Source organism: Vipera ursinii (genome assembly GCF_947247035.1).
Source record: "Vipera ursinii genome assembly, chromosome: Z".
Classification (NCBI taxonomy): domain Eukaryota; kingdom Metazoa; phylum Chordata; class Lepidosauria; order Squamata; family Viperidae; genus Vipera; species Vipera ursinii.
In genome coordinates, this window is record NC_139517.1 from 6,631,187 (window position 1) to 6,658,010 (window position 26,824).

The 26,824-nt window shown below is 42.1% G+C and overlaps 1 protein-coding gene and 1 pseudogene across 2 annotated transcripts; both read left to right on the forward strand.

Moving 5' to 3' along the window:
- Positions 1–914: 914 nt before the first annotated feature.
- LOC310649053 (olfactory receptor 6X1-like) lies at positions 915–1,871 on the forward strand (the record flags this gene model as incomplete). Its single annotated transcript, XM_083377309.1, has 1 exon — positions 915–1,871. One exon carries the CDS (start codon positions 915–917, stop codon positions 1,869–1,871), a length of 957 nt encoding a protein of 318 aa, XP_083233435.1.
- A 7,600-nt stretch (positions 1,872–9,471) lies between these two features.
- On the forward strand, positions 9,472–10,662 carry LOC310649054 (olfactory receptor 6X1-like; annotated as a pseudogene). Its single transcript has 2 exons — positions 9,472–9,488; positions 9,773–10,662. The product of its transcript is annotated as an olfactory receptor 6X1-like (transcript).
- The last annotated feature ends 16,162 nt before the right edge of the window (positions 10,663–26,824 follow it).

The following is a 26,824-nucleotide window of genomic DNA, read 5'->3' on the forward strand; positions in this document are numbered from 1 at the left end:
ATCCCCTTTTGGCTGTTTAAGTGGCATGGGAATTAGATGAAGTATAAAAGAGTTACACAGTTTGTCTTTATTGGGTTGCTTCTGAGAGACCTCCAAAGGACCTGCTTCTTTGGAAGGCACCAGAGGTTTGATCCAAAGGATGTCAGCCTTGAGTATATGCTAGATGCAGTGCCTGGATACTCATGGGAAATTAAAGACAAGTATCCTTAAAGACCAGGATTTTATAGAGAAAAAAGTAAATAACGTTTCTATGATGCAAACTACTGTATTTTCTTCAAGTGTTAAGGAAAATATTTTTCAAGAGGTCTACCACCTTTGCCCAACATACAGTACAATGCAATACTTCGAAAAACTGTCTTGATGAACGGATAGAGAAATGGAGTGAAAGGCATTTGGAGAAGACAAAGCAGGTAATGAAGGAAGAACAACTCAAGGTAAAGGTGTAGAGATCTTTAGGTCCACCTGTTACAGAATGAGAAAATGGAACAGAGGTTCACTGCAGAAGTAACTATGAGTTCCTAGCATATACATATATTACCTCTCATATGGAAAGAAATATCTAGAAGAGAGAACGTAGAATAAAAGAGTTGGAAGGGACCTTGGAGGTCCTCTAATCCACCCCCCTGTTCAAGCAGGAGACTCTATACCATTTCAGACAAATGATTGTCCAGTCTTTTTTTGAAAGCATCTAATGATGGAGCACCACAACTTCTGAAGGCAAAGTATTCCATAGAGTTTGATATTTCAACAACTCTTCATTTACTCATATCTCCATTATCTAAATTATCTTATTAATGTTCGTTCATAGGGATACAGGCAAATGATCTATGAAAAGAACAAATAACATATAAGAAAATAAGTCTTGATTCAAGGAAGATTTCATTTCCCCCCTCTTTTTGTAGCAGAAGGGGAGTATGAATTTGACCAACTGTACAAGAGTAACTGAATTCATTCTTGTTGGATTGCCAAGTGTTTGGGGAATGGAAAATATGATATTTACTTGTGTCTTTCTGCTCTACCTCCTGTGTCTGATGGGCAACGGACTCATCATTGTGATGGTAATTTTGGACCAGCATCTCCAAAAACCCATGTATTTCTTCCTTAGCAACCTGTCTTGTATTGATATTGGACACACCACTGCTTTTATTCCTAAACTGCTGGTCAACTATCTCTCTGCAAATAATTCCATCTGTTTCTACTGCTGTATCACGCAACTGATCTTTTACTTCTTCTTTGGCGTTACAGAATTTTTCATCATCACGTTGATATCCTTGGACAGATACATAGCCATTTGCCATCCTTTGAGATACTCCACTATTATGACTTCTGGGGTTTGCCTTAAGCTAGCAATAACAGCATGGTTTGGAGGCTTTTTCTCTATTCTGTATCAGGGTGTATTGACTGCAAGCCTACCCTACTGTGCTTCCAATGTTATCAATCATTTCTATTGTGATGAAGGACCTTTGTTGAAGATTTCTGGAGGAGATACACATGTGATCGAAGCCCTGGGCTTCCTACTGACGGTGGTTGTGATTATGTCCTCTTTGCTTTTCACCCTCATTTCTTACCTCTTCATCATTTCCACCATTCTCCGAATGCCTTCAACCACCAGACAGCAGAGAGCTTTCTCTACCTGTGCTTCCCACCTGGTTGTAGTCTGCATTTTGTATGGGTCAGTTTTTTTTGTCTATTTAAGACCTAATGTCAAGAACTCTTCTTTTAGTATGATGAAATCTGTATCCATATTGTACACCATGGTTGCCCCGGCACTAAATCCTTTCATTTACACCATTAGGAACAATGAAGTCAAGGATGCAGTAAGGAAACTTTTGGAAAGAAAGACTGTAGGGGTCCCAAATCTCATGGCATAAGCTTTTGTTGAGATGTGATGCAAAATGACTGTGCTGTCCTACTGAAAGCAACAGGGTTCAAAACTATTGTGCAGATATTCCGTAACTAATCTACCTTAATAGAGATGGAGAAAGCAATGCAATTTTGATCCCATGACAAAACAAATGTTGGGAAACTTCTGTGGTCTTGTACGGCCTTGGCAACTTTAAGACTTGTGGCCCTCAATTCCCAGAATTCCTCAGCCAACATGAAGTTGATGGGAGTTGAAGTCCACAATTCTTAAAATTGCCAAGGTTGGAGACTTCAGAATCATCTTCAAAGCTATTATACAGATATTCTGTAACAAACCTACCTTGATAAAAATGTAATATGGTGAGTTGCAAATGGAATTTTTTCTTATCTTAATGTGCAATTTTGATCCCATCACAAAAGGATTGTTGGGAAGCTTCCAAGGTATTGTACTGCCTAGGCAACTTTAAGAACTTGTGGACCTCAACTCCCAGAATTCCTCAGCCAGCATGAAGTTGATGGGAGTTGAATAACCTATCTGGAATCATAGCTTTTGAATATAGTTCATTCTTGATGTTAGAAATACCTCTTTCTTACTCCACTGCATGGACTATAATATTCATTGAGTATCTGTATTACTTTGGGGAAGGGTGGCATCATGACTGTTTTGAAGAAGAAATGACAGCCTATTCTATTCTTTCTTATATTTGATTGAAAGATGTTTTCTGGACTCAAAAGAATAAACCTTAATGTAAAAGAGTAGGACTTCTTTTACTGAAAACATGCAAGAAACGAGCTGAATTAGCAATACACTTTCGATAGTGATTCAGATTTCAACACCAAAAGAATAGTATAAAAACGGACCTATGAATAAAAGCTGTTTAATGGTCTTCATCATGCATAGTAGCAGAGAAGCATGATCTTTTTCTTTTTATGAGAAGGTTCCAGAAAGAAATTGACCTTTTTTGGGTAAAAATGGGTGGATTATTTTAGCAAATACCAGAGGATCAACCACATTTCTCATTGGAATTGGAGGGACAGGACTGTATACTTCCATTAAAAAGCTTCCATCTGCACCTTTCTTTGTTCATAAATACTCAGATCTGATGGTGTCTTTTTCCTCTTCTCATCTTTAGATTCCTCAACTTGGCGTCCTCTCCACAAGTTAAAAAAAAATTCCTCTTTTCATGTGAGCAAATTCTTCTTTGCTGTTTACGGTGATGGAGATTTTTCCACCCATTTTGGTTTACCTTATTCCCTCCTTTGATGTATATTTCAAACCCTCTTTTCTGGATTATAGAATCATTTTTTTCAAATTATGAATTAAAGCTTTCCCCAATTGTAATCTCTGGGCATTTGCCTAACCTACCACTTCATTGGAAAAAAAATATCTAAATCAATGCATATTTATATTGTATATTTAGATAATACATTTTTAAATAAAATTCCTATTGAATATTCCTTGCTTTTAATATGGGTAATGAGAGACATACTGTAGAAGCTAAATGAGTTTCTTCCCCACTTCTAGGTTATCAGTGATGAAGATTGTGAGGTGGGTGATTTCAGAGCAGTTGGCTCGTTGTCATAATGCATTGACTTTATGTCATTTATGTGTTTTCAATAAAATCTGTTTTCTAAGCCTTTATTTATTTATTTATATTCTTCCATGTGCTGTATGCAAAAAGTAGTTAGATACATTTGTGGCACAAATGTGGTACATTTGTGGCACAAATGTGGTACATTTGTCGAAGTGCTGGGCTAGCAATGGAGAGGCACAGTTTAGTCCTTGAAGGGTTCCATCCCTAACAGAGACCACTTCCTGTGGTGAAGGTATATCCAGGCCGACGTGAAGAAAAACACGTTGCTGATTCTAAACCATCTATTCTGAATATAGTCTATGTATTCTTATGGAAACTGAAAGACCAATATCTTTATAAATGATATGTCAACATTCTGACTGATCGACCCAATCAAGCAAACACCTTCAAGACATTCCAATCTCTTAATGTAAAACTATATTGAGTACATCACTTCAGCAAGATCTCTCCCAAACCCATGTAGTAAAAGCATGCAATTTTCCCTCTTCCCTCTGGGTTAGATCACGTGGCCCAATGAGGTGGAAAAATATTGTTATGAGAAAACATATCTAGGTCTGGCCAGATACCTGGTGTAATGTCCTTGAGTCTCACAGTCTCATTCCAAATCTCTTCCCTCCCCCCCCCCCCAGGTTGTTGGCAAGCTGAGAAGCAATATTTGTCACAGCAGCAAAAATGTACTTCTGAAACCTCTATAGAAAATGGAGCAATGCAGCAATCTTTGTGGCAACCTCTGAGATAATTTAAGACTTCATTTCTGGGAGTCTTGGAATTTAGTCTAAACAAAAGCAGACATCATTCATGCTGGTTCAGAATTATCTGTTCTGAGCACTGTCTGTGGAAATCTATGGGAATTGAGATATAAATATCTCTAGAAAGAGTACAGAGAAGAGCAACAAAGATGATTAGGGGACTGGAGGCTAAAACATATCAGGAACGGTTGCTGGAATTGGGTATGTCTAGTTTAATGAAAAGAAGGACTTGGGGGTGACATGATAATAGTGTTCCAATATCTCAGGGGCTGCCACAAAGAAGAGGGAGTCAAGCTATTCTCCAAAGTGCCCAAAGGCCGGACAAGAAGCAATGGATGGAAACTAATCAAGGAGGGAAACAACCTAGAACTAAGGAGAAATTTCCTGACAGTTAGAATAATTAATCAGTGGAACAACCTGCCTCCAGAAGCTGTGAATGCTCCAACACTGGAAGTTTTTAAGAAGAGACTGGACAGCCATTTGTTTGAATTGGACTAGATGAAATCCAAGGTCACTTCCAACACTGTTATTCTGTTGTTATTATTCTGTTATTATTTTAGAAATGTTCTCACAAACATTTGTAGAAATTTAAGCCCTACATCAAGAAAGGTTTTATTATTATTTTTCTTTTTGCCCTTGAAGAAAAATATGAATTAGATGAACTATGCAAAAATCACAGAGTTCTTTTCGGATTGCTTCAAGAAGGCCTTCTTTTTTGACATGGCACTTAAGTTTTGGTCCAATAATATCAGTCTTCAGTATATTTTACCTACAGTGCATGGATGCTCATGGGAAATTAAAGACAAATATCCTTAGAGACTGTCTCCCACATCTCTTAGAGAAGATGTAAATAAACTTTCTAAGATGCTATATGTTCTTTAAATGTTAAGGAAAATATTTCCAAAAGAAGTCTATCATCTCTGCTCAACATATACTGTAACATTTTGTATGATTCTTCAAAACACTTTCTTGGTGAATGGATAGAGAGATAGAATCAAAAGCATTTGGAGAAGACAAGGCAGATAAAAAAGGAAGAACAAATCTTAAGGTAAGGGTGGGGAGAATTTCACTGCAGATGTTACTGTGACTTCCTAGCATGTAGACACATCCATTTCCACATGCCCACACCAAGAAAAATATCTTAGGATTTATGTTTCTCTAATTATTTATTTACTCACATCTCCAAACAATTAATGAAAAGTAAAATGTTGCAGAGAATAAACTTTTAATTTTTACTGGAATATTTCACCTCTAGACAACCATTTCCCAAAATGTCATGGTGCTTTTAAGAATCCCCAAACGCGCTCTGATTTTCAAACAGTGGCACAATTCGTTTACGTTTACGTTTTATTTAATTTATATACCGCCCTTCTCCCTGGGGACTCAGGGCGGTTCACAGGGCATATAAATAAAAATACAATACTATACAAAAGTTAAAACAGAGATTAAATCAATGCCCAATTAAAAAACAATAATACAATCTAAAATAACAATTTAAAACCCAGCTCCCCCATCAGGCCAGACCGGCCAATTCAAACAAATGGGTCTTCAGACCACGACGGAAAGTTCGGAGGTCCGATGCCGTCCGGAGCTCCACCGGCAGTTGGTTCCACAAAGCCGGGGCACCCACAGAGAAGGCTCTCCCCCTGGGGGCCGCCAGTCGGCATTCCCTGACCGGAGGCACCCTGAGGAGGCCCTCTCTGTGGGAACGCACAGGGCGGAGGGGAGTTGAAGCCGGCAGCAGGTGGTCCCCGAGGTACCCCGGACCCATGCCATGTAGGGACTTAAAGATCATAACCAAGACCTTGAACCTCACCCGGAAGACAACTGGTAACCAATGCAGCTCGCGGAGCAAAGGTGTAACATGGGAGTACCGGGAAACTCCCAAGACAACTCTCGCGGCCGCATTCTGTACCAGTTGGAGCCTCCGAGTGGTCTTCAAGGGAAGCCCCATGTAGAGAGCATTACAGTAGTCAAGGCGAGAGGTCACGAGCGCATGAGTGACCGTGCACAGGGCATCCCGGTCCAGATAGGGCCGCAACTGGCGCACCAGGCGAACCTGGGCAAAAGCCCCCCTAGTCACGGCCACTACATGATCTTCTAGGGTAAGCCGTGAATCTAGGAGGACTCCCAAGTTGCGAGCCCTATCCACGGGGGGTAAGAGCTCACCCCCCATAGAAAGAGATGGAACATTTTGAATGTCCCGGGATGCCGGAATGCACAGCCACTCAGTCTTGTCAGGGTTGAGCTGAAGTCTGTTCCTCCCCATCCAGACCCGAACCGCCTCCAGGCAACGGGACATCACAGCGAGGGCATCACTGGGGTGGTTTGGGGTCGAAAAGAAAAGTTGGGTATCATCGGCATATTGATGATACCCAACTCCAAAACCACGAATGATCTCACCCAGCGGTTTCATGTAGATGTTGAACAGGAGAGGCGAGAGAACCGACCCCTGAGGAACTCCACAAACGAGAGACCTAGGGGCCGATCTCTGCCCCCTGCCAACACCGACTGCGAACGTCCCAGGAGATAGGAGGAGAACCACCGAAGAACCGTGCCTCCCACTCCCAATCCCCTGAGACGCCGCAGCAAGATACCATGGTCGATGGTATCGAAAGCCGCCGAGAGGTCTAATAGGACTAGGACAGAGGAATATCCCCTGTCCCGAGCCCTCCAGAGATCATTCACCAGAGCGACCAATGCCGTCTCCGTGCTGTACCCGGGCCTGAAACCCGATTGGTAGGGGTCCAGATAATCCGCTTCATCCAGGACCAGAGGGAGCTGATGCGCCACCACACTCTCAACAACCTTCGCAAGAAAGCGAAGGTTGGAGACTGGACGAAAGTTGTTCAATACAGCTGGGTCCAAGGCAGGCTTCTTGAGGAGAGGTCTCACCACCGCCTCCTTCAAGACGGTGGGGAAATAACCCTCACTCAAAGAAGCAGATATAACCGCCTGGAGCCAGCCTCGTGTCCTCTCCCTAGCTGCATAAACCAGCCAGGAAGGGCACGGATCCAACAAACATGTGGAGGAGCTCAGCCTCCCCATAATCCTGTCCACTTCATCAGGGGTCACAGAATCAAACTCTTCCCAGATAACATTGACAAGACCGTCCGTGTCCTGATCGCCTGACTCTGCCCAGCTGGAGTCCAAACCGGTCCGAATCCGAGCGATTTTATCCGACAGATGTTGACTAAATTCCTCGGCACGACCCTGCAAGGGATCCTCCCTCACCTCCTGATTAAGGAGCGAGCGAGTCACCCTAAACAGGGCGGCCGGGCGATTATCTGCGGACGCAATGAGGGTAGAGAAGTAATTACACCTCGCCACCCTCATCGCTGCGAGATAAGACCTAATATAGGTTCTTAACCGCAACCGGTCGGGTTCGGATCGGCTCGACCTCCAGCAGCTCTCTAGGCCCCGTTTCCGACGCTTCATCTCCCGGAGCTCCGCGGAGAACCATGGAGCTCGCTGGGATCTGCGCCGGGTCAGGGGCCGCAAGGGTACAACCCGGTCAAGTGCCTCAGTGGCTGCCCTTTCCCAGGTTTCCACTAAGGCATCCGCCGAGCTGTGAGCAATGGAGGCAGGTGGGGACCCCAGCGCCGCTTGGAATCTATCAGGATCCATTAAGCGTCTGGGGCGGTACCATCTAATTGGTTCCGTATCCCCACGGCGGGGGGTGGCAAAACGGAAGACCATCCGCAGGAGATGATGATCGGTCCATGACAGGGGCATAATAAATGGAGAGCCCCCACCAAGATCATCCAACCACCGTCTAGATAAAAAAATCAGGTCAAGAGTGTGGCCTCCCTCATGAGTTGGTTCAGAAATTACTTGCGTCAGGTCCATGGCCGTCATGGAAGCCATGAACTCCCGAGCTAGCTCAGATGAGCCTCCCAGGGATGGTAGATTGAAGTCTCCCAAAACTATAAGTTTGGGAAACTCAACCACCAACCCTGAGAGGATATCAAGCAGCTCGGGCAGGGCTGCCGCTGCACGACTAGGCGAAATGTACGTCAGCAGCAAACCCAACTGCGCCCCCGAACCAAATCTCACAAAGAGAGACTCACACCCGACTATCTGAGAAACGGTGGTCTCCCGCGGACATAAGGTCTCCCTAATAATAACCGCCACTCCCCCACCCCTACCTTGAGCTCTTGGCCGGTGCAGCACCCGGAAGCCTGGTGGGCAGAGGTCAACCAAAGGGACCCCACCCTCTGGGCCCAACCAAGTCTCCGTGATGCAAGCCAGGTCCGCCTGCTCACCCTCAACTAAATCCCTAACGAGGGGAGCTTTATTAACCACGGACCTGGCATTCAGGTACACCAGCCGGAGCTCAGGAGGCTGCACATCCTCGCTCCCGGAACCTCGGGGAAGAAGCAGAGGGTCGGAGCGCCTCACCGCTTGCAAATAGCGGGGACGGCCCTCCCGGTAACGATACGGCCCCCTGTCTATCCGCCTGCTGCCTTTCCCCGTCGTGGGAATTGATAATCCCACGACCCGCTCATGAGCCCCGGCGACAACGCCACCCCGTTCTCCCCCCGTGCCATCAGACCCAAGGCTGGTCTGAACCATGGTAGATCGGCCACCCCCCATAGCCAAACCACCGCTATCTCCCACCCCGCTCCCTAACCTTATAAAAAATTTGGATAAAAAAAATAATCAGAGGCTTCCTAGAATTACATGGATAGCCCCTGCCCCTGCCCAGCCATCTCTCAGAGACCCAAAACTCGGGCCCGTCATCAAGGTCATCAACATTTAAGGAGGCAGGTCGCACCCAGGAGAGGGGGGCACCCCTGAGGGCGTACAAACGCGTACTCGTATATTGCCGCATAAGTATAAAAGTCCAAACAGTCCAGGATAGGCATCCCTAGTTGTCCATGGGAGGATTGAACATGACAGAAACCTGGATCCACCCAACTTCACTGCCACTCAGTTGGGTGGCCCCCAAGACAGGCCGCAGCCCGTTCTCTCACAATGGGTAGAGGCTCCGTTCCTGGGGGTGGACCAGATATCCTCTGGGTAGGCAAACCCATAGAGCTCCCACCTCTATGTGGTTGCAGATGGAAAAGTCCAGCCACTCTCCCACCGTGGCCGATACCCAGGTATGTCGAAAGTCCAAAGGGAGAGGGGAGAGGATAGGTAGGCAGATGGTAAAAAGTGTGTCCAAGGCAAGGAGGATAGGCAGGCCAGAGTAAAAGTAGTCTAAATCACCGGCGTCACTGCAAAAGCAGTCCAAAGATGATACACGATGCAGGAGCCCCATGTCGTCCTTGCTCCGGTAAGATGACTCCCGGACATCACAATAAGTTGTAAATGCTTTTCTTTGGTTTTTGGACTCATGTGTTGTAGTATTCCATTAGAAATTGTAACAGAGATTTAAATGTTGATATGGAAATGCCTTATTTCACTACCATAGCTACGTACAACTTTCACTGACATGATGAGAAAATCCAGACTTAGGTTCCCTGTGTTGCAATCCCAGTAGTCTGCATAAAAAATATCTTTAGAAATGAGATAAATCTTGATTCAGTGAGGATTCCGTATCTTCTCTTTTTGTAACAGGAGGAGAAATATGAATTTGACCAACTGTACAAGAGTAACTGAATTCATTCTTGTTGGATTGACAAGTGTTTGGGGAATGGAAAATATGATATTTGCTTGTTTCTTTCTGCTCTACCTCCTATGTCTGATGGGCAACAGTCTCATCATTGTCATGGTAATTGTGGACCACCATCTTCAGAAACCCATGTATTTCTTCCTTAGCAACCTGTCTTGTATTGATATTGGACACACCACAACTTTCATTCCTAAACTGCTGGTCAACTATCTCTCTGCAAAGAATTCCATCTGTTTTCACTGCTGTATCACGCAACTGATCTTTTACTTCTTCTTCGGCGTTACAGAATTTTTCATCATCACATTGATATCCTTGGACAGGTACTTAGCCATCTGCCATCCTTTGAGATACGCCACTATCATGACTTCTGAGGTTTGCTTTAAACTAGCAATGGCAGCCTGGTTTGGAGGCTTTTTCTCCATTTTTTATCAGAGATTTTTGACTACAAACCTACCCTACTGCACTTCCAACATTATCAATCATTACTTTTGTGATGCAGGACCTGTGTTGAAAATTGCAGGAGGAGACACGCATCTCATTGAAGCCCTGAGCTTCCTAGTTACAGTGGTTGTGGTGATGTCCTCTTTGCTTTTCACCTTCATTTCTTACCTCTTTATCATTTGCACCATTCTCCGAATGCCTTCAACCACCAGACAACAGAGGGCCTTTTCTACCTGTGCTTCCCATCTGGTTGTGGTCTGCATGTTGTATGGTTCAGTCTTTTTTTGTCTATTTAAGGCCTAACCTTAAGAATTCCTCCTCCAAGGCAATCATATCTGTTTCTTGGCTATATACTATAATCCTTTCATTTACACCATTAGGAACAATGAAGTGAAAGAAGCTGTTTGTAAAGTATTAAGAAAGAAGACTTTAGCTTTCCCTAAAGTCTAAACATAAACCTGTTTGAAGGAGCAATCTTATTTTTTTTTTCCCAGAAGAGGAGTGGGAGGGTTATCCAGCAAAGATATTGTACCATTATTTTACCTTGCCTCTCATAAAGGTGGAAGAAACAGGAAGTCAACACCCATAGCCAATACTGAAACTTTCTCCAGTTAACTAGCACCCATTGCTTAATTCAAGGATGAATCCCAAGAAGGGTTTACAGTATAATAGAAGGACAGCTTTTGAATCTTCTTCATGCATGATGAAAAGATCTCAATTTTCTTATGAATCTGTACTGGCAGTAATATTGATCTGTTCTGTCACTTCCTTTGTCGGGAACTTGAACCCGTGGACCCATTTGTACCCTTCAGATGTCCGAGAGAAGTTTACTGAAGGGAGATCATTGGAATTAGAGGAGAAATCATAGTACGATGGTGCTGTCCATGGTTTGGAATACATTTTAGATACTTTAATTAATTCCATTTATATCCCGCCCTTCTCCGAAGACTCAGGGCGGCTTACAAGCTTAGCAGTAGCCTTCATTCTGATCTGTTCTTAAAGGATCATAACATGTCATGAAAAGTAACTTTCCAATTCATGGTGAAGACGTTGGAATTTCAGCTACTGCTGACATTGAGGACAATAGGGAAGAAGGTAAAAAAAGTTTTCGATATTTAGCTTTCATCACAAAGATATGCTTTTGGAATAAATAAGTGAGTGTTATCTTTGTATTATCCTTGGTTGTAAAAAAAAAGAATATTTCTTTTTAAGAGGTCCAAAGATTAAAATGTATGGTGAATTGTTGAGGGAACTAGGTATGTTTAGCCTAATGAAGAAAAAGACTAGGGGAGACATGATAGCAGTGTTTCAACATTTGAGGGGTTGACACAAAGGGTTTTTTTTGACTTACTCTCCAAAGTACCTGAAGGCTGGGCAAGAAGCAATGGATGGAAATTAACCAAGTAGAGAACCAACCTAGAACTAAGGAGAAATTTCCTAACAGTGAAACAATTAGCCAGTGGAAGAGCTTGTCTCCATAAGTTGTGGGTGCTCCATCATTGGAAGGTTTTAAGAAGAGATTGGACAGCCATTTGTCTGAAATGGTATAAGGTCTCCTCCTTGATCAAGGGCCATTCTGCTGAACTGAAAGCAGAACCTGGCTGATCTATATATTTAAAAAAAACATCTTAAAAAGACTTAGGCTTACTTGGTTGAGAGATCATTTGGTGGAGCCTTGGTGGAGCAGTGGGCTAATGCCTCCTTAAGTAACACCAGCTGCCTGCAATTAGTGCAGGTTCGCATCCCACCAGGCTCAAGGTTGACTCAGCCTTCCATCCTTCCGAGGTAGGTAAAATGAGGACCCAGATTGTTGGGGGCAATTAAGCTGACTTTGTAATAATGCTGCTTGGGGTGTGTGTGAAAGCCCTAATAAGCAGCCATATACATAGAATGAAGGCTACTGCTAAGCTTGTAAGCCGCCCTGAGTCTTCGGAGAAGGGCAGGATATAAATGGAATTAAAATAAAAAATAAATAAATAAATTTGAAACCAAGGGCTGAAGAAAGCAACTGTGACAATTCCAAAACACAATCCAGAAGAAAACCATCCCTTTTACATAACAGGCAGGGGAACCACAAGAATGTGTCTGTGTAATCACAAGGAGAAGTAGTCAACTCAAGGGGAAATTTAGTTTTGTAATCTGCCTGCCACAACCATACAGTACCTGACTATATCACAAAGGGGTGGTTTAGTATCTAGAAAGAGTGCAGAGAAGAGCAACAAAGCTGATTTAGGGGGCTAAAACACATAAAGAACGGTTGTTGGAATTGGGCATGTCTAGTTTAATGAAAGCATATGATAGCAGTGTTCCAATATCTCAGGGGCTGCCACAAAGAAGATGGGCTCAAGCTATTCTCCAAAGCACCTGAAGGCAGGACAAGGAGCAATGGATGGGAATTAATCAGAGAGAGAAGCAACCTAGAGCTAAGGAGAAATTTCCTGACAGTGAGAACAATCAATCAGTGGAACAACCTTACCTCCAGAAGTTGTGAGTGCTCCAACACTGGAAGCTTTTAAGAAGAGATTGGACAATGATTTGTCTGAAATAATACAGGGTTTCCTGCCTGTGCAAAGGGTTGGACCAGAAGAGCTCCAAGGTCCCTTTCAACTCTGTTATTCTGTTCTGTTGTGTTCTTCTCCACGTTCTCTGCTCCATATCCCTTTGCAATAGCTCCTCCTGTGTTCAGTACCTGAAAGAGGTTCATGAACGGCAACAGATCCATCCTTGAGACACTGTGTGTCTTTCAGAGCACAGAAATAGACAGCAGCATCTGCCAGAGTGAGGTCATCGATCACAAGCGTGCTGGATGTCTTGTCTTGAGAAAAATACAACTTTCCCTTTGGATTGGCAATTTCATCGTTATAGCTTGGGTAGGCCCCACCGAGGTACCGTGGTTTCTGCCCAGAGAACTGCTGATACCATTGGATCATTTCTGAAGTCACAAAAGAGAGATTGCAGCTAAGCTGATAAGGTTTCCTCTCCAAGCCTGTTGCTGACCCAGGTTCTTTGATCTTTTGTGCTCTTCCCAGAGAACCTACAACAAAGGTGAAAATGGATATCTGATCAACACCTGGCCAACAGAATGTATATATCTAATGCATTTTCTCGATCTCTTTAGAAACCTGAAATACGTAAGAGGACTAAACCTTTCCAAATAATCTAGGACAGTCTTTCTCAACCTTGGTAAGTTGACAATGTGTGGACTTCAACTCCCAGAATTCCTCATCCAGCCATGCTGGGTGAAGAGTTCTGGGAGTTGAAGTCCAACTTGCCAAAAAAACCCACTGATCTAGCAGATCAGTGACCACCTGTGGGGAAGTCCAAATTATCCTATAAATAGGAATGATAGCAAGATTTAGGTTTTGTTAAAAAAATATGTTGTATAACAAAAGTGTGGACAGTGTTTTGAGATCCATAAGCTATAGTAGTGAGATGGTTTGATATTCTTTTGGCAACTCTGGACCCCCAATTACTGGTGCTATTATTCTCCCATTCTGTTCCAAATGGAAGGCTGGCAAAAAAGAATTAACACAGAAAGACAATAGGTTAGAAAATGCTAATATTAATGATGACAGCTAACCACACAGTATATTTTCCTCTTTTATGTATAACTTCATTATTCCTTCTTAATTCTGATTAAAACAACTACATAAGAAAAGAATCCTGGTGAGATGGTGATACTCAAAATTTATTTATTTTATTTATTTAATTTAATTTCTATACCGCCCTTCTCCCGAAGGACTCAGGGCGGTGTACAGGGCAATAAAATGCAATAAAAATACAATATACAAAAGTTAAAATGAGAATTAAATAGAATAGCCCAATTACAGTAAAAAGTTAATTAAAATTACAATTAAAATACCCCCAAACCCATCAGACCAGGCCGGCTTGTTCAAATAGGTGAGTTTTCAGGTCATCGTCAAGGAAACAGATAACTCAAACGTGACTGTGTTTTCTGAGGAGACGTAGAAGAAACTTGTAAAATTTAGTTGCTTCCACCATACTAGGAAAAAAAAAATCACTAGTCTTCAGGTTGAGGAACACCTGCCTAGTCTGAAAAAGAAAGAGACAAACTTTGCTACCATCTAGTGGAAGAAAAAGGAGTAATAAATTTAGTAGTTGATCCACTTTAACAGAATAACAGAGTTGGAAGGGAACTTGGAGGTCTTCTAGTCCAGTGGTCCCCATCCCCCGGTCCGTGGACCGGTACCAGTCCACAACATGCCAGCAATCGGGCCGCACAAACAACCAAAGCCCCATCCATGGGATGCAGACAGCACACAAAACCACACCCCCTCCGGTCCACAGAAAAATCTCTTTCCACATAACTGGTCCCTGGTGCCCAAAAGGTTGGGGACTTCTGTTCTAGTCCAACCCCCTGCTCAAAACAGAAAACCCTATACCATTTCAAAAAAAGTGGTTCTCCAGTCTCTTCTTAAAAACCTCCAGTGTTGGGGCACCCACAACTTCTGGAGGAAGGTTGTTCCCCTGATTGTTTAAACAAGATTGTTTGTTGTTATTGTTGTTAGCTGCGAAGTCGTGTCCGACCCATCGCGACCCCATGGACAATGTTCCTCCAGGTCTTCCTGTCCTCTACCATCTTCCAGAGTCCATTTAAGCTCACGCCTACTGCTTCAGTGACTCCATCCAGCCACCTCATTCTCTGTCGTCCCCTTCTTCTATTGCCCTCAATCTTTCCCAGCATTAGGCTCTTCTCCAGTGAGTCCTTCCTCCTCATTAGGTGGCCAAAGTATTTGAGTTTTAGCTTCAGGATCTGGCCTTCTAAAGAGCAGTCAGGGTAAATCTCCTCTAGGACTGACCGGTTTGATCGCCTTGCAGTCCAAGGGACTTGCAGGAGTCTTCTCCAGCACCATAGTTCAAAGGCCTCAATTCTTTGGTGCTCAGCCTTTTTTATGGTCCAACTTTCACTGCCATACATTGCAACTGGGAAGACCATAGCCTTGACTATACGCACTTTTGTTGACAGGGTGATGTCTCTGCTTTTTAGTGTGCTGTCAAGATTTGCCATGGCTTTCCTACCCAGGAGCAAGCATCTTTTAATTTCTTGGCTGCAGTCCCCATCTGCACTGATCTTGGAGCCCAGGAAAATAAAATCTGTCACTACCTCCATTTCTTCTCCATCTATTTGCCAGGAATTGAGAGGGCCGGATGCCATGATCTTGGTTTTCTTAATGTTAAGTTTCAACTCAAGATTGTTTAATCAAGATTAATTAATTAAGCTACTGGGAGACCTTTAAGAGTTTGGAGATAGTTTTAAAAGGTTCCAAGAGCTTCCTTGGAAGTGAAATTTGCTGCTACTTCAATGCTAATGACATTACCAATCACATATCCATTCATCCAACATTGGGAAATCCATTTTCTATTCTTTTTGAAAGTTTTTTTTCTTTGTTGAGAGGACAGTAAGGGATCTGTGATCAACCACCACAACCCACGGTTGAATAAATTAAGCCATGGTTAAATAAAGCATCACTTATGTCTGAGTTTGTAGAAAGTCAGCACCCACCCACACTCCTAGAGAATGAAATATTTTGGGGAATATTTTTTTTAAAAAAAGTCAGGATAGAATATTTCTTCTAAAGGAGAAATGGAGAAAAAATCTTGGCAAAAGGTAGAAAGCCGCCCCAGCCTCAAGCAAAAACAAAAGAGGCCAGTCTTTTTCAGAAAGACTGGGGCCAATCTGTAGAAAAGAAGAAATAGGGGTGACATGATAGCAGAATTCCAGTATTTGAGAGGCTGCCACAAAGAAGTGTGTGTGTGTGTGTGTGTGTCAAATTATTCTCCAAAGCACCAGAGGGCAAGTCAAGAAATAATGGTTGGAAACTGATCAAAGAGAGAAGCAATCTGAAATTAAGGAGTAAGTTCCTGACAGTGAGGACAATTAACCAGTGGAACAGCTTGCCTCCAGAAATCGTGGGCGCTCCATCACTGGAGGTTTTTAATAAGAGACTGGACAGTCACTTGTCTCAGATGTTATAGGTTCTCTTGCTTGAGCAGGGGGCTGGATTAGAAGACCCCCAAGGTCCCTTCCAGTTCTATTCTATTCTATTCTATTCTATTCTATTCTATTCTATTCTATTCTATTCTATTCTATTCTATTCTATTCTATTCTATTCTATTCTGTTCTGTTCTGTTTTCTATTCTATGCTCTTCTATTCTATTCTATTCTATTCTATTCCATTTCATTCCTATTCTATTCTATTCTATTCTATTCTATTCTATTCTATTCTATTCTATTCTAGTCTAGTCTAGTCTAGTCTAGTCTAGTCTAGTCTAGTCTAGTCTATGCTGTTCTGTTCTATTCCTAAATTCTATTCTATTCTATTCTATTCTATTCTATTCTATTCTATTCTATTCTATTCTATTCTATTCTATTCTATTCTATTCTATTCTATTCTATTCTATTCCTAAATTCTATTCTATTCTATTCTATTCTATTCTATTCTATTCTATTCTATTCTATTCTATTTCATTCCTATTCTATTCTATTCTATTCTATTCTAGTCTAGTCTAGTCTAGTCTAGTCTAGTCTAGTCTATTCTAGTCTATTCTAGTCTATTCTAGTCTATGCTGTTCTGTTCTATTCTATTCTATTTTCTATTCTGTTCTGTTCTGTTCTATTCCTAAATTCTATTCTATTCTATTCTATTCTATTCTATTCTATTCTATTCTATTCTATTCTATTCTATTCTATTCTATTCTGTTCCTAATTTCTATTCTATTCTATTCTATTCTATTCTATTCTATTCTATTCTATTCTATTCTATTCTATTCTATTCTATTCTATTCTATTCTATTCTATTCTATTCTATTCTATTCTGTTCCTAATTTCTATTCTATTCTATTCTATTCTATTCTATTCTATTCTATTCTATTCTATTCTATTCTATTCTATTCTATTCTATTCTATTCTATTCCTAAATTCTATTCTATTCTATTCTATTCTATTCTATTCTATTCTATTCTATTCTATTCTATTCTATTCTATTCTATTCTATTCTATTCCTGTTCTGTTCTGTTCTGTTCCTGTTCTGTTCTGTTCTGTTCTGCTCTGCTCTGCTCTATTCTATTCATAAGCAAAAAACCTTCAGCCCCCACAGCTGGTGGGTTTAAGAATTTACATTCCCACACCCAGCTCCAAGGACAGAGCATGACCTTTAGGACATAATAGGATTAACCCACCACCCTTAGAATAGCAACAGGCATAGGACTCACTACATTGCAGAACACCCTGGAACATCTCAATCAGAACTCTGTAAAGATCTATCCACCCTCAATTCCATTTGGTCAGCTGTCCCAGAACTGCATACTGTTGCTGATTCTGCTCATGAATAAACAGGAACCTTCTTTCCTAAGCAGTCAGCCTCCATTTTTTTAATTCCCAGCTTGGAACTGGATCCGAGTATTCTTTCAACAATTTCATTCAATTATCTATTTAAAACTGCTTAAATCCAACTTCCTGAAATACAATACAATCTGAAGACAGATTCACAGGGAGTGGAGACCACACTCATGGTAAAACAGGACCTAGTGAATGCATCAGCTCCCCAAATTTCTCTCTGAATCAAAAAGAGTACCAGGATTGCTCACAAGGACTTCTTACAGAAGATCTCCATGACGGATCACAAAACAGCATAGACAAAAGCATTGATTACCAGGATCGTTTGCACCATTTCTTGTCTTAGGCTTTCTACTGCAATTTGCAGATGACTAACATGTGGACCAACTGGGGGAAAAATGTATAAGGTGAAAAATAAGCAGATGTTTGGTTGTGATGCTTAAGAGTTTCTTCTGATGTTTCTTTCAGAGGGACACCAATAGTAGCTCTAGTTCTTCTCAATTGTCCTCAACCTTTGGTGACAGCCAGGAAGTGTCTTTCTACCACTGTGCTCCATGCCACAGAAATAGACAGCTGAATCCTTAAATTGGGTGTTCTTCAAATGCAAAGATGTGGTCTTCTTAACGGTGTCCAGAATCATTTCAAAATTATCTTCTGCTTTAGTCTGTGATATAATCAGCAATATCATGAATTCTGGATGACTCCCTGGATATTGCTTGTACCACTGAAGATTATATTCTGTTCCCTGGTAAGAGCAATTCAGCCAGATGGAGTTTCCTTCCTTAACAGATAGAAACTGGTGGTCTTGGGTGACAGTAGTTTGACCTGATACAGCTAGAATGAAAGAGAAATGTTTAGAGGGAGGGAGGGAGGGAGGGAGGGAAAGAAGGAAGGAAGGAAGGAAGGAAGGAAGGAAGAAAGAAAGAAAGAAAGAAAGAAAGAAAGAAAGAAAGAAAGAAAGAAAGAAAGAAAGAAAGAAAGAGTGGGAGGAAGGAAGGAAGGAAGGAAGGAAGGAAGGAAGGAAGGAAGGAAGGAAGGAAGGAAGGAAGGAAGGAAGGAAGGAAGTTTCAGTAGCTGAAACTTTAGAATTGTGAATTTTCACTGAAGCAATTGCCATACAACGTTCATAATCCTACTTTTACATGTTTAAGTATTTCCAGTTGAATTTTTACAGGTGGATCAGACTATACTACTTCTCGTCCAAATACAGTCACGTGCAGCTAAGAGTATTTTGTGCGACAAAGGTAAGGTTCAACCTTGGTAATTATGGAGAAACTAACATTCCAACATTTACCGGCTTGGTGGTCCCAAACAACAAGATATTTCAGATGGGATCCCAAACTTGTTCTCTCAAATTAGTCTTGAAAGGTAAGCTATTCTGACCTCAAATTTAAATGAAAGAATTTTCTCTGAGGTTTTGCTGACTTTCTTTTTTATGGCTTTTGAAAGATTCAGCTCCCAAACCACTTTGAGGAGACCTTGCTTCAAAAACAAATGAGAAGTAGGCTAAATATTATTTCCATCAATAAATAAAGCAATAAGATGAAAAAGTATACCTGTGCAGATGACCAACAACAAGGTAATGATTCTGCTCCCCTGATCTCTCATCCTTCTTTCTCTGCAACAGGCAAGACAACTCTGTCACCAGAAACACAGCAAAGTGAGAGCCAAGCCACAGTCTTGTGGGTGGCTTCATGCTTAAACTTTCCGGCGATTGAAGATCTTTTGCTTTGACTCACGTAGATCAAAGGAGGAACACACCACAAACCCAGTACATAGAAGCTTCGTCTTAACTCATGCTCTTGAGCAAACAAGCCAAAATAGGCTCTGTTGTTTAACCGGTGGAACAATCCACAGTAGGAAACATGTGTCAATATTTCAATCATGCATGAGATACTATCAGAGGGATAGTATCAAGATCACAGAGGGATAGAACCACGTGAAGTGTTGATTCTACTTTACAATGCCTTGGTAAGGCCACACTTGGAATCAGTGGGGGCGCCTGCCCTCTGGAACCAGCTGCCAGTGGAGCTGAGGACTGCCCCCGACCTCCGGTCATTCTGCCGGGGCCTGAAGACCTGGCTCTTCGAGCTCTCGGGCCCAGGCTGAGGAGTAATTTATTTTAATCGGGGTTTTAATTGCACAGGGTTAGTTTAATCTTTTTTAAATGGGTTTTAACTTTTGCATTGCTGGTTTTTAACTCCCTGTAAACTGCCCTGAGTCCTCAGGGAAAGGGCGGTATATAAATGTAATAAAATAAATAAAATAAATAAATATACATTCTATTCTGTTCTGTTCTGTTCTGTTCCAATTTCCTATTCTGCTCTGTTCTGTTCTAGGTGATAATTGTTAAATAAGAAATACATTAAATTATCAGTGAGGCATCCAGTGGGGATCTCTCCAGTGGGCTTCCTTTTACCCTTACTGACCTTTCCTGAGGAAAGCATCTTCTGAAGAAAATATCCTTTTTACATTTTGATTTCTCTTTTTACCAGAACTTAAAATTTCAGCAAGGTTTCTGGTTCCTTCATGAAATTTCAGCCATGCAGCTTGTTCCAAACTGGGGACATCCATAAATCAGACCTTGCAAGGCCCATCTTCTATAGACATACTCTGGGGCAGGATGAGAATGACATAAGTGTTGGGGGCTGCTATTGGTTGGTCTGGAGCTTCATCTCCATGAGACCTTATAAAGAGGCAGCCAATGGAGCAAATGACAAAGGAGGCCCTGCAAAATGACAGGACAAGAGAGTTTATTTATATTTTTTATTTTTATTTATTTTAATTCCATTTATATCCCGCCCTTCTACGAAGACTCAGGGCGGCTTACAAGCTTAGCAGTAGCCTTCATTCTATGTATATGCCTGCTTATTAGGGCTTTCACACACACCCCAAGCGGCATTATTACAAAGTCAGCTTATTGCCCCCAACAATCTGGGTCCTCATTTTACCCACCTCGGAAGGATGGAAGGCTGAGTCAACCTTGAGCCTGGTGGGATGCGAACCTGCACTAATTGCAGGCAGCTGGTGTTACTTAAGGAGGCATTAGCCCACTGCTCCACCAAGGCAGTGGTGGAGCAGGTTTAGGTCCTGCGTCTAACTTTCCAGTGCTATGATATATGTTTGAATCACCCTGGTTTCCACCAGACACAAGTCAGTTGCAATCTGAAGAAGATGGAATAAGGGGACAAGGTCATGATCATCATACCTCCTTCTCTCCTTTCAGCCATCACTAGTAAGAATACCCCCATCAGAAGGAAAAATCAGGTCCTGTTCCAACCTGGGAGGACACTGCAGAAATGAGCTGAAGGTAGGCTGCATTTTGGAAAGGAGGTCTCTTTATTTGGTTGCCAGAACCCTCAGTGACTGTGGCATGTTTTTGGGGTGGCTGACAAAATGGAGTTGAGAGTGGATGGATCTTCATGGGGCTCTGAAACTTTGAAGTGGAAAGGTTTCTGGGTTGTGCAGTGAGGTGGGCTTTTGTGTCTTTTGCTAGTCTAGTGGTGGTGGTTTAATCCTATTATGTCCTAAAGGTCGTGTCCTGTCCTTAGAGTTTGGGTGGGGGAATGTAAATTTTAGGAGTCTTTGTTTTTCGAATCCCATCAGCTCCAACCTTAATGGCCCCAGTCTTCCTGACAATCTGCATTTCTAAAGAGTGGCCTCCTCAGATTTCTGCCTAAGATTTTTCTCCATTTCTCCTTCAGGGGAAATATTCTATCCTGCCTTTTTTAAAATATTCCCCAAAAGATTTCATTCTTTGAAGAGGGGAACTGCTGACATTCTACAACCCCAAAATGTGTTTCTCTATCCTTGCTAGGGTTATGAAACTACTCAGCATCAGGCCTGATTTCTACTTGGGGGGGAGACCACAAGCAGATCCTCAAGTTCTAGGCTCCATTAGGAAGTAAAATAGGTGTCTTGTGAAAAAAGTGTTCGCAAATCATTTTTCTAACTTTGCCAAGAAAACTGGAACATGCTTCCTCTTCAGCACCAGGGGTCAAGCTCATCTTGAGGACATTATTAGCCTATGTTACTCTTTTGATAGGATTGTGGAAGAGAAATCTGGAAGACCCCACATATCCTTTGCTATCATCCCAAAATGTCAAACTGACATTTCTCTGCTTGGAAAATGTTGTTCTCTATCCTTTGGGCACCTGATGTTAGGATAATTATTGCTACATCAAGGAACTAAGTCATCACTCAAACATTTCTTGAGATTTCTGATCTGTCTTCTCAGGGGGGAGTCTTTGAAAGCCAGAGAAGTCAAGAAGAGGCCAAAAGAATCACATAAAAATCATATAATATCCCCTTAAGAGAACTTTGCTGGTATCTGGTTGTGCATTCTACTGCCCTCTTGTGGGGAGAAGGAAGCAAGGTTACTGTAGGTGAAAAAAAACCACTTTCATCAAAATTGGCCAACCAACTCCAACATTTTCTTCCAAGATGAGCTTTGGGAAGAATCGTATGATTGTAAGGTTCGTCCTCACATCTAGATGAGCAATGCACACACATTCCCTGAAAACCACAGTTATATCATGTCCTCATACCATTGCCAGCCCATGGTGGAGATATTTTAAAATATAATCATAATCATAATCATAATAGTAAAGTTGGAAGGGACCTTGGAGGTCATCTAGTCCAACCCCTTGCTCAGGCAGGAAACCCTATACAATTTCAGACAAATGGTTGTCCAGTCTCTTCTTAAAAACTTCCAGTGTTGGAGCATTCACCACTTCTGGAGGCTCTGGTTAATTGTTCTAGTTGTCAGGAAGTTTCTCCTTAGTACTAGGTTGCTTCTCTTCTTGATTAGTTTCCACTCATTGCTTCTTGTCCTGCCTTCGGCCTCTTTGGAGAATAGCTTGACTCCCTCTTCTTTGTGGTAGCCCCTGAGATATTGGAACACTGCTATCATGTCACCCCTTACCCTTCTCTTTATTAAACTAGACATACCCAGTCCCCTAATCATCTTTGTTGCTATTTTCTGTACTCTTTCTATACATCTTTTTTACATCATGATGACCAAAACTGGATGCAGTATTCCAAGTGTGACCTTAGCAAGGCATTGTAAAGTGGTATTAATACTTCATGTGATCTTGATTCTATCCCTCTGTTAATATGGAACTGTTGCAGTTTTAAAGTGTTTCCTATTTTCTTCCCGGCACATTTTGGTCATTCATTGCCAATGGGGTGGATGATGTAATGTTGGGACCACTTTAGGCTTCTGTATGCATTTTCTATGCAATTGGACTTCTATGATCATTTTGGTTGGGACAGCAGGAAAGAGAAGACCCCAAAGACATCTGCCTTTATAACTTCCCAAGTGACTTAGACTTAAAATTTAGAATAACTTTATTGTCACTTTCAATGTACATTAATTGGCATACATTAAGATGAAATTTCATTGCATTCAGCTCTCAAAGGGTCACCACCCCCAATATACACCACATAAATATGACAAAAAAATTGCATATACCCACATACTCACATATATTCTATGACACAGAGAAACAACACAGTCTAGTTTGGGTGTATACATATACATGGCAATAAAAATGTATCTCGTGAGTTTACCAGATGGATGCCATAGGGAACAAAGCTGTTAGAGACTCTGGTAGTCCTGCTGGAAATATTTCCAAAACTCTTCCCAGAAAGGAGCAATGGAAACTGTGAAGTGGGTGTGTGGGTATGTGCTGTCTCTTAACAATGCTTTCAGCTCTGAGCACATATAAGCACTTATAAGCAGTGTCCTGAATAACAGGAAGTGATCTTCCTATATAATCTTCTCGGCTGTCCTTACCACTCTCTTTATGGACCTTCTATCTGAGGCTCTGCTTCCACCAAACCAGACAGCGATGCAGTTTATTAAAATGCTCTCCACTGTGCCTTTGTAAAAAGTGGCCAGGACAGAAAGAGAAAAAGGTGCCCTCTTCAACCAAGGCAGGAAATGCAGACACTTCACTAAGGATGATGTGTGGAGAGACCAAGTCAGGTTGTTAGTTATCTGCCTATCCTGTCTTATGGAGGTTTGATTACAAAAAGCATTATACTCTTAATGTTACCAATGGCAAGACTACAAGTAGCTTTGTGTTGAGGTTCTGCTCCTCTGAAACTACACCAATGATGGCCCAAAGCCATCGATGTGGCTATCTAAAGTCCACTTTGGGAGGCTGCCAACCATGAGGACAGAAGAATGCCAACACTTGCATCCCTTTAGTTTGTGAACAAGAGGGGTAGGATCATTTTGTCTGCTTCCACATCATTTCTCCTACTTGACCAGCTGCCATCAGGTGCTACAGACCAGAGTCACCCACTGTTACCTCTTCCAGTGAGGATGCTTGCTACAGATTATTTGGGGTTCTTGGACCTTCTCCCTTTCCCCCATGCTGGGATGAATTCTTTTTAGAACCAGATTTTGCACTCTTTAAGAATATAGATTTTGTCTCTCCAAACAAATTTTAAAATCTTGCTAACTGTAGTCAGAATGTGAATAACATGTAGCCTAATTTGAATAGTAGAATCTTGGTCTCATCCATTTGATAAAACAAATGCTGGCAACAGTAAAGAAAAACCCACTGGTTTACGCACCACCTTCTTTGCTAAAACTGTCAACATCTTTCTTTTTTAAATAAAATGTAACTAATGTTGCAAAAAATAAAATAAAGACTAGCACAAATTATCAGTCATCTCCACAGCTGACGGTCTCCAGCTTTGTCACCCACAAGGAATTGATTCTCAAACCTTGTTCACACAAGGATTGATGCTTGTTCTCACCCAGCTATTCCACTTTGATCTCCACCAATCAGACCAGAGGAACACCAAAGAATACAGACACTTTTGAAACTTCAGAAGAGCTGAGGTTTGGGTTGGGAGGTGTCTGCTTACTATACCACTGTGTCTTCTACAGCACAGAAGTAGTTTCCTGAATCCTGAAGCTGAGCTTCAGGGCGACGCAGCTGGCTCTCTCTCCCATTCTTCAAATATTTTGCCTCAAAACCTTTATCCTCGATTTCTTGAGACGCTATAGATAGGATTAGAGATGGATGTGCTCCAGGCAGCTGATGGTACCAAAAGTAGCGTTGATACTGGATGGAGTAGTTGCAATTCAAAATGAAAGATCCTCCTTCTTCAACTTTCAGAGTTTCAGGTGTCTGGATAACTTGAGCATCCAATCTGGGGACTGAGAAGGAAAGAAAAGGTGGGATGGCTTTACAGATAAGAAGCTGCATTCCCACATGCTGACCATCAGGGGGAAGAGGAAGCTAGGAAACAATTGCAAAATGATAAATCCCTTAATGTTTGCCTTGCCGTAGTTAGGCTTATGGCTAGAGACAACTTGTGTTTTTTAACCAAGAGAGAGAGTTTAATCTAGTGATTAATGAACAGGATAAGAAGCCAAGAGAAGATGAGTTCTAGTCTACCTTTAGCATGAAAATCTGACTGGGGCACTTTGGGTCTCAGCCCAACCCATCTCCAACAGTTATACAATTATAACGAAGTTGATAAGATAAGAAGCTGCATCAGGGGGGAGAGGAAGCTAGGAAACAATTGCGGAAACACAAATTCCTTAATCTTTGCCTTGCCCTGATATGGGTTAGGGCTAGGAACAGCGATCGTGTTCTTTCCAAGAGAGCCAGTTTGATGTACTTACTAAGGAATGGAATTAAAAAGCGAGAACTGGTGAGTTCTCTTCCTCCTTTAGCATGAATCTGATGGGACACTTTTCAGAAGGAAAGAAAAGGAGGGATGGTTTCATAGGAAGAAAACAACCAAATTCAGACACCATCAAGGTCTCCCTTATTCTTTGCTTTGCCATGGCTTGGGGTAAGACCAGGAAGAGCGCTCATCTTCTTTCCAAGACACCCAGTTTGATAAGTGGTTAACGAACAAGACTAGATGGCAGGTGAACGTAAGTTCTAGTCCTTCTTTAACATGAAATCTGACTGGGGTACTTTGCTCCAGTCCCTTTTCTCAGCCCAACCCAACTCCCAGGATTGTTCTTCTTCTGAGGAAAATAGGAGGTGGGAACATTAACTATGCTTCCTTGAGCTGTACAAAATAAAGCTTGAATAGAAATTTCATCATAATTCTGGGAACATTTTCACTTACACAGAATAAAGAATCCAATGAGAAGTGTCCTCCATTCAGCTTTCCAAATTCTTGAGAACATTCTAAATGTCTTCAGGCTTCGGCTGGTGTCTCGCCTCTCCAGGAGAAACAGAGCAGGCAATAATGCAGCGTGTCCTTTCTCAAACTGAGTCACTTTCTCTGTTTTCAAGGCTGCTAGTTCCTTTCCCCATCTAATGATTTTTTTTAAAAGGACTTGTGGTTAACCAAGCTGGGAGGTGGGGGAGAGAAAAAATACCTTTGGTTGTAACCAAACCTCCCTCTGTTAGGAACGAAAGCAAAATGAGTGCCCTCTAGTGAGAAAACTACAAATAGTCATAATTTACCTTGGAGGAGCTCCTGGGAACATACAGTAACTGTTGCAGAAAGTGGCAGCCCCAAATAATTTTGGCTGATCTGATTTGGTACCACCTAAGCAGGATCAGTCCAGTTTGGATGAGACCATGCGGAAATTTGCAGGATATAAATTTAACTGACGAGCTGTGTTGTTGTTTTTTTAATGCTACAACAGGTAAGGTAAAGGTTCCCCCGCACATGCGTGCTAGTCGTTTCCGACTCTAGGGGCCGGTGCTCATCTCCGTTTCAAAGCCGAAGAGCCAGCGCTTGTCCGAGGATGTCTCCGTGATCATGTGGCCGGCATGACTAGACGCCAAAGGCGCACGGAACGCTGTTACCTTTCCACCGTAGTGGTCCCTATTTTTCTACTTGCATTTTTACGTGCTTTCGAACTGCTAGGTTGGCAGAAGCTGGGACGAGTAACAGGCGCTCACTCTGTTACGCGGCACTCAGGATTCGACCCGCCAAACTGCCGACCTTCTGATCGACAAGCTCAGCGTCCTAACCCACTGAGCCACCGCGTCCCTCGTGCTACAACAAAGTGAACGTAAATGATGCTGAAATCAAACAGTCAAATTCGAGAAGAAGATAACATGGCTTTTAGGAAATGACCACCTATTCCATGATTCTATTTTTCTCAAACTGAGCATCCATGAATTCTCTTCTGCGGAAGAGTGCTGTGAAATTTCCCCCAAACAAAAGTACTTATGCTCTTTTCTTTTATCAGCACAGTCAAAAG